This window comes from Corvus brachyrhynchos, unplaced genomic scaffold (assembly GCF_000691975.1).
Source record: "Corvus brachyrhynchos isolate BGI_N302 unplaced genomic scaffold, ASM69197v1 scaffold18, whole genome shotgun sequence".
Lineage (NCBI taxonomy): Eukaryota > Metazoa > Chordata > Aves > Passeriformes > Corvidae > Corvus > Corvus brachyrhynchos.
Window position 1 is genome coordinate 463,789 of NW_008246064.1, and position 11,684 is coordinate 475,472.

The 11,684-nt window shown below is 50.1% G+C and overlaps 1 protein-coding gene across 1 annotated transcript in view; it reads left to right on the forward strand.

The window, feature by feature from the left end:
- ALS2CL (ALS2 C-terminal like) overlaps positions 1 to 11,684 on the forward strand; it is a gene marked incomplete at its 3' end in the record, with an annotated part of 49,845 nt that overhangs the window by 20,179 nt on the left and 17,982 nt on the right. Inside the window, 6 exon segments of the mRNA XM_017746714.1 lie at positions 1,055 to 1,131; positions 1,942 to 2,035; positions 6,514 to 6,596; positions 7,749 to 7,894; positions 8,739 to 8,961; positions 9,452 to 9,563. Of these exon segments, the coding sequence (XP_017602203.1) occupies positions 1,055 to 1,131; positions 1,942 to 2,035; positions 6,514 to 6,596; positions 7,749 to 7,894; positions 8,739 to 8,961; positions 9,452 to 9,563 (735 nt within the window).

Here is an 11,684-nt window from a genome sequence, read left to right on the forward strand (position 1 = left end):
AGGAATGGATCCAAACCTTGGAGCTGCAACATTCCCAAACCTCGCGAACAGCTCAGGATCCACCCTTGGGAATGGGGCGGAGATTCCATGGGAATTCTCATCCTGCTGGGAGCAAGCGCTTCCAGGCTCCCTAAAAACTCCGGGAAAAGCAAGCCGGGCCCCGGGATGGGGTTTATCCGCCCGATTTTGGCGGAGTTGGATCATCCGCGGGATCATCCCATCACCCTGCGGCCGGGATGGGCGCACGGGATCAGCAGATTCCATGGGAATTCCTCCCTGGAATCCACGATTCCCATCCGTGTCTCACCCGCTGCTGCTGCCGAGTTTTCTGGAGGTTTGGGAATGACAGCTGGATTGGGATTGAAGTGGTTGGGAATCTGCATGTCCCCGCCTTGCTGGCTGTCCCAAATCTGGGGGGAAAAAAGGGGAATTCCTTGGAAAATTCCATCCTGGCAGGCAGCAGCTCGGTGTGGATGCGAGGCAGGGAAGGGAGATGGGAAAATCCCCGTTTTCCTTTGATGTTGTTCCGTTTGGGTGCTGCCGATCCAAAAGGCGACTCCCGAAATCTGGGATTTCTGGGATATTTTGGGTGGTGCCCCTGGAATGCAGATCCTAAATAAATCCTGGCGTGGATTGGATGGAAAGGGAGCTCAAAGTCGATCCATTCCCACCCCATCCCATGGGCACGGACACTTCCCACTATCCCAGGCTGCTCCAAGCCCCATCCAACCTTTCCTTGGATACTTGCAGGGATCCAGGGGCAGCCACAAAGCTCTGGGAATGATTTGGGAATGTTGCCATGGGATAGGGAAGGAATTCCTGTGGAGATCAGGAAGGTTTTGCTGCTGGATGTAGCCTTGGAATTACGGAACGGTTTTAAAGCAAGAACTTCCCTCTTTTCCCGTGCGTTTTCCATCTCCAAGGCCTCTCATCCCGATGTGGGATGGATGGGATCCCAAAAAGGAGGGAATTCCATGGAAGGCCGGAGCAAAGGGCTGTTTGCAGCGACACCAGGAACATCTTTTCCCGGTTTTTTTTTGGTTTGTTTTTCCAGGGGAACAGCTTCCAGAGTTTCGATCTGAAGCTGGTGTGGGTGGATGAAAAGTGCGGAGAGAAATCGGCTCCGGGATCGTGAGTGAGAAATTCCCAGCGGGAATTAAAAATCCAGGGAATGCAAATGTTGAGGGTGACGGGAAAATGATCCAAAGCTCGCTCCCGTCTCCTTTCCAAGCAGTTTTGGGATGTGCATATTGGGGATCTCAGCAGCTTGGAATTTGCTGCCTGATTGAAATCCCAGAATTTCTGAGCTTGGGAAAACCCTCTGGAATCATCCGAGCTGTGCCCAGCCCAGAGCACCTCCAGGAATTTTCTGGGCACCTCCAAGGCTGGGAATCCAAACCTCCCTGGGCAATTCCAAGGCCTGAGCGCCTTTTCCATGAAAAAATTCCTGCCACTTCCAGGAATTTTCTGGGCACCTCCAAGGCTGGGAATCCGAACCTCCCAGGGCAATTCCAAGGCCTGAGTGCCTTTTCCATGGAAAAATTCCTGCCGCCTCCAGGAATTCCCTGGATACCTCCAAGGCTGGGAATCCGAACCTCCCTGGGCAATTCCAAGGCCTGAGCGCCTTTTCCATGAAAAAATTCCTGCCACCTCCGGGAATTCCCTGGATACCTCCAAGGCTGGGAATCCGAACCTCCCTGGGCAATTCCAAGGCCTGAGCGCCTTTTCCATGAAAAAATTCCTGCCACCTCCGGGAATTCTGCTGCTGTCCCACCCGCCTCTCCTCTCATCCCAAATTCTTTACTCCAGACTTGGAGAACTTGAGATCCCTCCAGGAAAAGCACCTGGAAAAGCAGCGGCAGCTCCTGGAGGGGCGCGGGAAGAGCAGGAATTGCCGTTGGATCGGGAAATGCCGTTTCCATGCCGGATTTTCCCTTCCAGGTACGGACTGCGCGTCACAACTCCGGAAGAAACCTTCGTCCTCTCCGCCAAGGAGCCCCAAATAAAGGTCGGGCTTCGGGATTTTCCCAACTTTTTATGATTTGAGGCAGGATAATCATCCAGGAGGGCTCGCCTTGGGATTTTTCACTCTTTTTCCAAGAAAATCTGGGATGAGATTGCCGGAGGTGGCTCCGAGTTGATGGGATTGAGGAATGTCGGTGGAAGCCCATCGGTTTCTTCCTGCTTTTCCTGGAGTTTTCCACAGGCAGCTTGGGATTTTAATGAACGTCGTGATTAAACATCCAAGGGGAAATTTCCCACTTTTTTCACATCCAAGTGGAAATTCCTCCCTTTTTTCACATCCGAGTGGAAAATTTTCCTGGTTTTTTCACATCCAAGGGGAAATTTCCCCCTTTTTTCACATCCCAGTGGAAATTTTTCCTGTTTTTTTAACATCCAAGTGGAAAATTTTCCCACTTTTTTCACATCCAAGGAGAAATTTCCCGCTTTTTCACATCCAAGTCGAAAATTTTCCTGGTTTTTTCACATCCAAGGGGAAATTTTCCTGTTTTTTTAACATCCTAGGAGAAATTTCCCACTTTTTTCACATCCAAGTGGAAATTCCTCCCTTTTTTCACATCCAAGTGGAAAATTTTCCTGTTTTTTTAACATCCAAGTGGAAATTTCCCACTTCTTTTAGCATCGGAAAAATTTCCCCCTTTTTTCACATCCAAGTGAAAATTTTTCCTGATTTTTTCCATCCAAGGAGAAATTTCCCACTTTTTTCACATCCGAGTGGAAATTTCCCACTTTTTTCACATCCCAGTAGAAACTTTTCCTGGTTTTTTCACATCCAAGTGAAAATTTCCCACTTTTTTTAGCATCGGAAAAATTTCCCCCTTTTTTCACATCCAAGTGGAAATTCCTCCCTTTTTTTCACATCCAAGTGGAAAATTTTCCTGTTTTTTTTCACATCCAAATGGAAAATTTTCCCACTTTTTTCACATCCAAGTGGAAATTTCCCACTTTTTTCACATCCAAGGGGAAATTTCCCACTTTTTTTAGCATTGGAAAAATTTCCCCCTTTTTTCACATCCGAGTGGAAAAATTTCCCACTTTTTTCACATCCAAGTAAGGGGGTTGGGGGTTGGAATCCGGGCTGGAATGGGCCAGGCTCTGATTCCTGCTTCACTCGTTCCTAGAGGGAATTCTGGCCTTGAGAGCAGGCTTAGCAAAGCCTGAGTTCCAAAACTCGGGATTTATTGTGGATTAAATCCTAAAGGCTGCCCCATAAACGAGGTGTTGATCACCCTGAAGGTGCTGCGTGGGCTGGTGCCTCTGATCAGCGTTTAGGCTTGGCCTAAAATCAAGATCTCGGCTTAACACATGAAAACCTCACCCTCATGATGAGGAAAATCCCCATAAAAAGGCTTTGTTGGGAAAAATTTGATTCCCTGCTTCCAAAATCTCTTTGGAAGTTTATCCAGAGGGAATTCTGGCCTTGAGGGCAGGCTTAGCAAAGCCTGAGTTCCAAAACTCGGGATTTATTGTGGATTAAATCCTAAAGGCTGCCCCATAAACGAGGTGTTGATCACCCTGAAGGTGCTGCGTGGGCTGGTGCCTCTGATCAGCGTTTAGGCTTGGCCTAAAATCAAGATCTCGGCTTAACACATGAAAACCTCACCCTCATGATGAGGAAAATCCCCATAAAAAGGCTTTGTTGGGAAAAATTTGATTCCCTGCTTCCAAAATCTCTTTGGAAGTTTATCCAGAGGGAATTCTGGCCTTGAGGGCAGGCTTAGCAAAGCCTGAGTTCCAAAACTCGGGATTTATTGTGGATTAAATCCTAAAGGCTGCCCCATAAACGAGGTGTTGATCACCCTGAAGGTGCTGCGTGGGCTGGTGCCTCTGATCAGTGTTTAAGCTTGGCCTAAAATCAAGATCTTGGCTTAAGACATGAAAACCTCACCCTCACGATGAGGAAAATCTGCATAAAAAGCCTTCGTTTGTGAAAAAATTCATTCCTTGCTTCCAAAATCTCTTTGGACTTTATCCAGAGGGAATTCTGGCCTTGAGAGCAGGCTTAGTAAAGTCCGAGTCCTAAAACTTGGGATTTATTGTGGATTAAATCCTAAAGGCTGCCCCATAAACGAGGTGTTGATCACCCTGAAGGTGCTGCGTGGGCTGGTGCCTCTGATCAGCGTTTAGGCTTGGCCTAAAATCAAGATCTCGGCTTAAGACATGAAAACCTCACCCTCACGATGAGGAAGAACCACAACAAAAGGCTTTGTTGGGAGAAATTTGATTCCCTGCTTCCAAAATCTCCTTAAACTTTACCCAAACTTGAAACATCCCAACTTTTACCCAAGGAATTAAACCGAGCTTAAATACAAACTGCATTGACTGGAACAAGGGAAGTGTTCAGTAAATCCGAGCTTAAGCGAGGGAATGTCTGGGAATCAAAGGTTCCCAACCAAAATTCCTTTGATATAGGATAGAGAAGAGTCTGGGGGGTTTTTTTGGGAAAACCATGGAATATGAGCAACCTCCTCAGCCACCAAAACCTTTGGAAATCTTCTTTTCCACGAGTTTTCCACAGTTTGCTCTGGAAGCAAAAAGGATGGAGAGACTTGGTTGGAGAGAGCCTTGAAAAAATGAACGAATCCACACTAGGAATGGCTTGGGAGGGGTTTTCCTTCAGTTCCAACCCCAAATCCAAAGCTGAATCCCGAAGATTCCACGGAAAAGATTGTGGAATGGCATCCAAGGAATGTTTAGGGCAGAGCTGCACCTGAGGAGAGCCCTGGGCATCATCGCCACCTTCACTCCCTCAAAACCGTGCCCCGGTTTTTGTCCTCCCCTGCCCTAGGGCTGGAAAATCGGGATTAATCCCAACCTCTCCTGCTTCCCATGGAGTGACTCGGGTGAGGCATCCCAGGAGATCTGGGGCCGAATTAAGGGATTGCGGATGTTCAATACCTTGGATTTGAGTTCCCTTCTCACTCCTGGAATTCCTCTGCCATGATTTTGTTGCCGGAAGGTTCCGGAGCAGCGTCTTGGCCTTGGTGGCTGCTCCGGGATTTCTGAGGGAGGAGAATGTGGGAAGAGCTGTGGGAGTGGGAATTCGGGCTCTTTGGCAAAAACATCCGTGTTTTCCACGCTCTGTCCTGGAATTCCAGGTGACCTGGGGTGGGGGAAGGACAGACTCCCACTCGGATGGGGCTGGAGCAAACATGGAATTCCGGAATATCCTGAGTGGGATGCACCCACCAGGATCATCCAATCCAACTCCAAGCCCTGCACAGACATCCCAACAATCCCACCCTGCGCTTTCCAAACGCTCCTGGAGCAGCCTTGGGAATGTGCCCGTTCCGTTGGGAGCCCGTTCAGTGCCCGACACCCTCTGGGGGAAGAACCTTTTCCTAAACCCAACCTAAACCCGGCTCAGCTCCAGCTGTTCCCTCATCCCTTTTGGATTTTCCATTCCCAGCCACAAATCCAAAGGAGACGAAAGCCAAGATTTAAAATTTGGAACGCATCCAAGCAATTCTTTGGAAAACCTGGAAAAGAGCCCACCTCGTTTCGGGGTTGGAACAACAACCTCGGCGCGAGTCCAACCACCTCGTCGTGGTTTTGGTGTTGCACCATCTCCTGCCAAACTGACCCAGAGGAGGTTTGGATTAAACTTTGCCATGGAATTCCTGGCTGGGAGGGGCTGGGCTGGAATTCCCAGAGAAGCTGAGGCTGTCCCTGGATCCCTGGGAATGTCCAAGGCCAGGTGGGACACTTGGAGCAGCCATGGGGTGAGATGGTCTTCAAGGTGCCTCCAGCCCAAACCATTCCATGATTCCATCATTCCATTTCCTCTGGCTGGGCAACGCGCAGGGATCGGATTTGCTGGGATGAGGCGAGAATTACAGCGGGTGTGGGTGGAGTGGGAGACCGGGAAGATGGGAAATGCACTCCGGACCTGAGCAGGAATTCCACCATCCTTTTTTTATTCCCGTTTCTCCCTGCTTTGTCACCTCCTGGAATTCGCTTTCCCAGCCCCCACAAACCAGCTGGAATTCATGATCCCTTGGGCCTGGCGTTCCTCTCTTGTTTTCCCAGTGCCCGACACGCTGGAATTCCGGGCTGTGGTGTCGCCGTGTCCGTGGGGATGTGCCAGGCTCTGGCTGAATCCCTGTAATTAAGCAAGGATCACATGCAAGGCCCTAAAGGCACAACCCAGCACCTCCCCAAAATGTTTTTGGGATTAGGGAACGTGCAATGGATTCTTCCCACTCATCCCAGAGCAGGAAAACATGATGGGATGAAATCCTCCTCCCGCTGAAAACCAAGGCCTGGAGGTGCCTTTTGTGTCCTTGTCCTCCGAGGGATTTTTTGGATGTTTGCCATCAAATCTGGGAATGGTTTGGGTTGGGAAGAACTTGGGGAAAGATCCAATTCCGACCCCCTGCCGTGGGCGTCTTCCACGGGACTCAAAGCTCCGTCCAAGCTGGCCGAAATATTTCGGCTGTGCTTTACAAGCTCCTGTTCCATGTGGGAATGTTGGGATGTCCCTTCTGAGAGAATTCCTTGGATTCCAGGGGGACGCTGAGGTGGCGCGATGGACGCAACCACGTCGGGGATTTCCAGGAGGGCCTGGAGCACGGGTAAGCCTTGGAAAACGGGATATTCCCGCTTTTCAGAGTAACCTATGGAATGGTTCATCCCGGAGGTTGTCACGTGGAGAGAGGGGACTGGCAGTGAGCGGCAGGGGATCAGTTCCGGGCAGACGTTTCCGTTCAGCTGGAATCTGATCCCTAAATCCATGGGAATTTATTCATAGGAAGTGTCTTGAAGTCGTTTTTAGATCCCTTTAAAACCTCGCTTCCATCAGGAGTTTGCACAGGGAAGAAACCATTCCATGAAATTCGCGTATTATTTATCTCGATTTTCTTGGAAGGAAGACTGGAAGATTCCTCATTTTTCCAAGGGTTTTAAGGGGGAAAAAAAGATCCCGAACACTTTTTGTCGGGAATTCCAAAACATTTCACTCGGGGAAGGGGTAAAAAGGGGGGAAAACCAAGGTTGGAAGAAACTCTGGAGAAGGAACGACGAGGAACTGGGAATGCCGCTCCCAAGGGGATGAGTTTTCCATTGGAAAAAATCCAGTGGCACCTGGGAGAAATGTCCGAGGTGGGGTTGATTCCGAGCACGGAAAGATTGGGAATCTGGGAGGTCCTTGGGTTTTTAGACTTCATCCACTACAACAGAGCCGCCCTTTTCCATGCTGACCTTTCCATGGTGACCTTTCCATCCCGCCCTTTTCCATGGTGTCCTTTTCCATGGTGACCTTTTCCATGGTGACCTTTCCATCGTGACCTTTTCCATGGTGACCTTTCCATGCTGCCCTTTTCCATGGCGTCCTTTTCCATGCTGCCCTTTCCATGGTGACCTTTCCATGCCGCCCTTTTCCATGGTGACCTTTCCATGGTGACCTTTCCATGCCGTCCTTTTCCATGCTGCCCTTTCCATGGTGACCTTTCCATGCCGCCCTTTTCCATGGTGACCTTTCCATGGTGACCTTTCCATGCCGTCCTTTTCCATGCTGCCCTTTCCATGGTGACCTTTCCATGCCGCCCTTTTCCATGGTGACCTTTCCATGGTGACCTTTCCATGCCGTCCTTTTCCATGCTGCCCTTTCCATGGTGACCTTTCCATGCCGCCCTTTTCCATGGTGACCTTTCCATGCTGACCTTTCCATGCTGACCTTTTCCATGCCGCCCTTTTCCATGCCGCCCTTTTCCATGTGCCCCTGGCAGGTTTGGGATCTGCCTGGTCCCGCGGCGCTCCGAGGACCGCTACGACTGCTACAAGTGCCACTGGTACCAGGGCAAGATGAGGGGCTACGGAATCTGTGAGTAAGTAAAAGCCACGGATGTGTTCCAGGGAAAAGGGGGCTCCAAGGGTTGAAAGCGGGAAATGTTGTCCGAAATCTTTGGAGCCTGGTCTGGGAATGCTTTGTGGGTTTTTAGAATTCCAGAATTGTTTGGGAGTTTAAGGATCATCCCATTCCATCCCCATTCCATGGGCAGGGACACTTCCCGCTATCCCAGGCTGCTCCAGCCTGGCCTTGGGCACTGCCAGGGATCCAGGGGCAGCCACAGCTGCTCTGGGAATTCCAGCCCCGCCCCCCCCCCCCCTCGAATTCCTTGGAAAACATTCCCAGATGGGGAAGTTTGGGATGGAGCCAGGCTTGAATTCCTTGGAAAACATTCCCAGATGGGGAAGTTTGGGATGGAGCCAGGCTTGAATTCCTTGGAAAACATTCCCAGATGGGGAAGTTTGGGATGGAGCCAGGCTTGAATTCCTTGGAAAACATTCCCAGATGGGGAAGTTTGGGATGGAGCCAGGCTTGAATTCCTTGGAAAACATTCCCAGATGGGGAAGTTTGGGATGGAGCCAGGCTTGAATTCCTTGGAAAACATTCCCAGATGGGGAAGTTTGGGATGGAGCCAGGCTTGAATTCCTTGGAAAACATTCCCAGATGGGGAAGTTTGGGATGGAGCCAGGCTTGAATTCCTTGGAAAACATTCCCAGATGGGGAAGTTTGGGATGGAGCCAGGCTTGAATTCCTTGGAAAACATTCCCAGATGGGGAAGTTTGGGATGGAGCCAGGCTTGAATTCCTTGGAAAACATTCCCAGATGGGGAAGTTTGGGATGGAGCCAGGCTTGAATTCCTTGGAAAACATTCCCAGATGGGGAAGTTTGGGATGGAGCCAGGCTTGAATTCCTTGGAAAACATTCCCAGATGGGGAAGTTTGGGATGGAGCCAGGCTTGAATTCCTTTTGGAAAACACCCAGATGGGGAAGTTTGGGATGGAGCCAGGCTTGAATTCCTTGGAAAACATTCCCGGAGCTGAGTTTGAATGGGACATCCTGGAGAACTTCTCGGCCGAGGGTTCCTTCAAATCCATGGGATGATGGGAAAACGACAAAAAGAATGGATATGGGGTCTGGGAAGACAGGGAGAGGTAAAGGTGGGATGGATCTGAGGTGGCTTTAGGTGTGGGAGAACCTTGGATTTGGTGGGGTAAATCCTCGTGTTTGGATGGGGAAATTTGGGATGGAGCCAGGCTTGAATTCCTTGGAAAACATTCCCAGATGGGGAAGTTTGGGATGGAGCCAGGCTTGAATTCCTTGGAAAACATTCCCGGAGCTGAGTTTGAATGGGACATCCTGGAGAACTTCTCGGCCGAGGGTTCCTTCAAATCCACGAGAAAATGGGAAAACAACAAAAAGAATGGATATGGGGTCTGGGAAGACAGGGAGAGGTAAAGGTGGGATGGATTTGGATTGGGTGGGAGAAATCCCAAGGTTTGGATGGGAAGATTTGGGATGGAGGGGGTGGATTCCTGGGAAAGCATTCCGGGAGCTGAGTTGGTGTGGGACATCCTGCACATCATGGATGGAGAGCTGGGAAAACTGGGAAAAATCCCGACTTTGGCTTTTCTTGCATTCCAGAGGCGAGAGATACATCGGGATGTGGCTGGATGACCACAGGCACGGAGCCGGCATCGTGGTGACCCAGTCAGGGATCTGCTTCCAGAGGACATTCCATGCGGATAAAATGGTGGTGAGTCCAGGATTTCCATGGAATCTCTGAATCCCTGGCATGTGGAATTCGCTGCCAAGGACAAGATGGAGATTTCATTCCGGAATGAATCTTGGAGAACAAAAAGAGTCGGAAATCAGGGAAAGGTTCTTCCTTGGGACGGTGGTGGGGCACTGGATATTCCCCAGGGAATGGGCGCATTCCCGAGGTTTCCAGAGCTCCAGGAATGTTTGGATAACGCTCCCAGGGATTCACAGGGTGGGATTGTTGGGATGGCTGCGTTGGATTTTGATCCTTGTGGGCCTTTCCCACTCAGGATATTCCATGATTTTCCCATAGAAATGCTTTTGAAGAACAAGAGCTTGGTTAAGTTCCGGTTCTGAGGACCTTCCAGAGGGCAGGGATGGATGGGATTGAGGATGGAATTCCTGGCTGGGCTGGAATTCCCAGAGAAGCTGGGGCTGGATCCCTGGAAGTGTCCAAGGCCTGGCTGGAGCAGCCTGGGACAGTGGGAAGTGTCCCTGCCCATGGAATGGGATGATCCTGAAGCTCCCTTCCATCCCAAACCATTCCGAGATTCCACAACATTCCATCTTTCCTGGAGATCCCCAACCCTTCCCTTTCCAACGGGAATTCACCCATCAAACATTGGGAATTCACCGATCCAACATCGCGAGTCCAGTTCACGCAAAGGTTGGGAATTGGCGAGGAAAAACAAAGGGAATTTGGAATAAAACCATGGAAAACCCCATCCTTAAAAAAACCCAACGAGCTCATCCCTGCTTCCCAAATTCAGGAAAAACATTGGGGATGGACACTTCCCGTTAATCCTCCAACCACGGAGAACCCGAGCAAAGCTCCGTTGCTTTGCCAGAGGCTCCTCGAACTTCCCGAAGTTTCCAGGGGGGGCCCAGCCGCTCCGCTTTTCCTCATGGAAAACTGCCGGGAGCAAGCAGCTTCCCTTGGGAAGCTCGGATTTCTCCAGAGGGGGCCTTGTCCAGGAAGGAAAGAATTCCAGAGGAAAATGTCTTCCGGCTCGGGAAGTGGCCGCTGGTGACTCGGGAAGTTTCCTGGCTGCTTTGGGGATGAGGAAAGCTCCAGGTGGAAAGCTGGGGTTAAATCCCAGTGGGAAGAGAATTCCTTAGGGATAGGAATTATCCCGTGGCTTTCCCTGGAGCAGTTTCCCAGGGAATGGGCGCATTCCCGAGGTTTCCAGAGCTCTGGGAATGTTTGGATAACGCTCCCGGGGACAGGCAGGGATTGTCGGTTGGATTCCGATCCTTACGGATCCCTTCCCGCAGGGAATTCCATGATTCCGCACATTCCTGTTTTGTGGGAATCAGTTCCTAAAGAACCATCGGGAAAATATCCCGGACTTGGGAGCACCACGAGTTTGACCCCGTGACATTCCTCGGTTTCCCTTCCCAGCACAGGATCCTGCTTTTTTTGTCCCTTTCCCAAGGAAAATCCATGGAATCCTTGTGTCATTCCGAGCTTCCTCACCACTCCATGGATTTTCCAGAACTTTCTCCCGACCACAGACAGGAAAAATCGGGGAAAACCCCAACCCAAATTCTTGGCATCCGCATTCCACGAGTCGATCCCGTATCCCATCAATGGGATTTTTCCGGGATGAATCGGAGCAGGTGGGAATTCTGTGGTGTAGTGGGTTCGGTCTGAAATACTCATTACTGTTGATCTGCTGTGAGATGAGAATGAGGAGAAACGCAAAGCAGGAACCAAACTTGAGAGAATAGAAAGAAGTTGATGAACAGACCTAAAAGAGGGAAAAAAGAAAAAAAATAAAATCAGAGCACACCTTCAGAACTCTTCTCCTCCCCCCACCTTTCTCCCTTCTCCCACTGACAATGGAAAAAGACAACCCTGGAGATGTTCAGTCTGTTACCACTTCCATAAAAACCTTGTTCAGTCCTTTTAGAAAGAGAAGTCTCTTCTTGCTCGTGCTATGAAAACATTATCACAACGAGACAGCCGCCCACTTCCAAATATTGTTCAGTCCATTTAGGAAGAGGAGTCTCTCTGCTCGCATGTGAGTCCCTTCCCCCGACTTGCAGCTTCTCCCGCAACTGCTTTCGAGGGTCCACTCTGGAAGTTTTTTGGGGTACAATTTTAAGGTTGAGC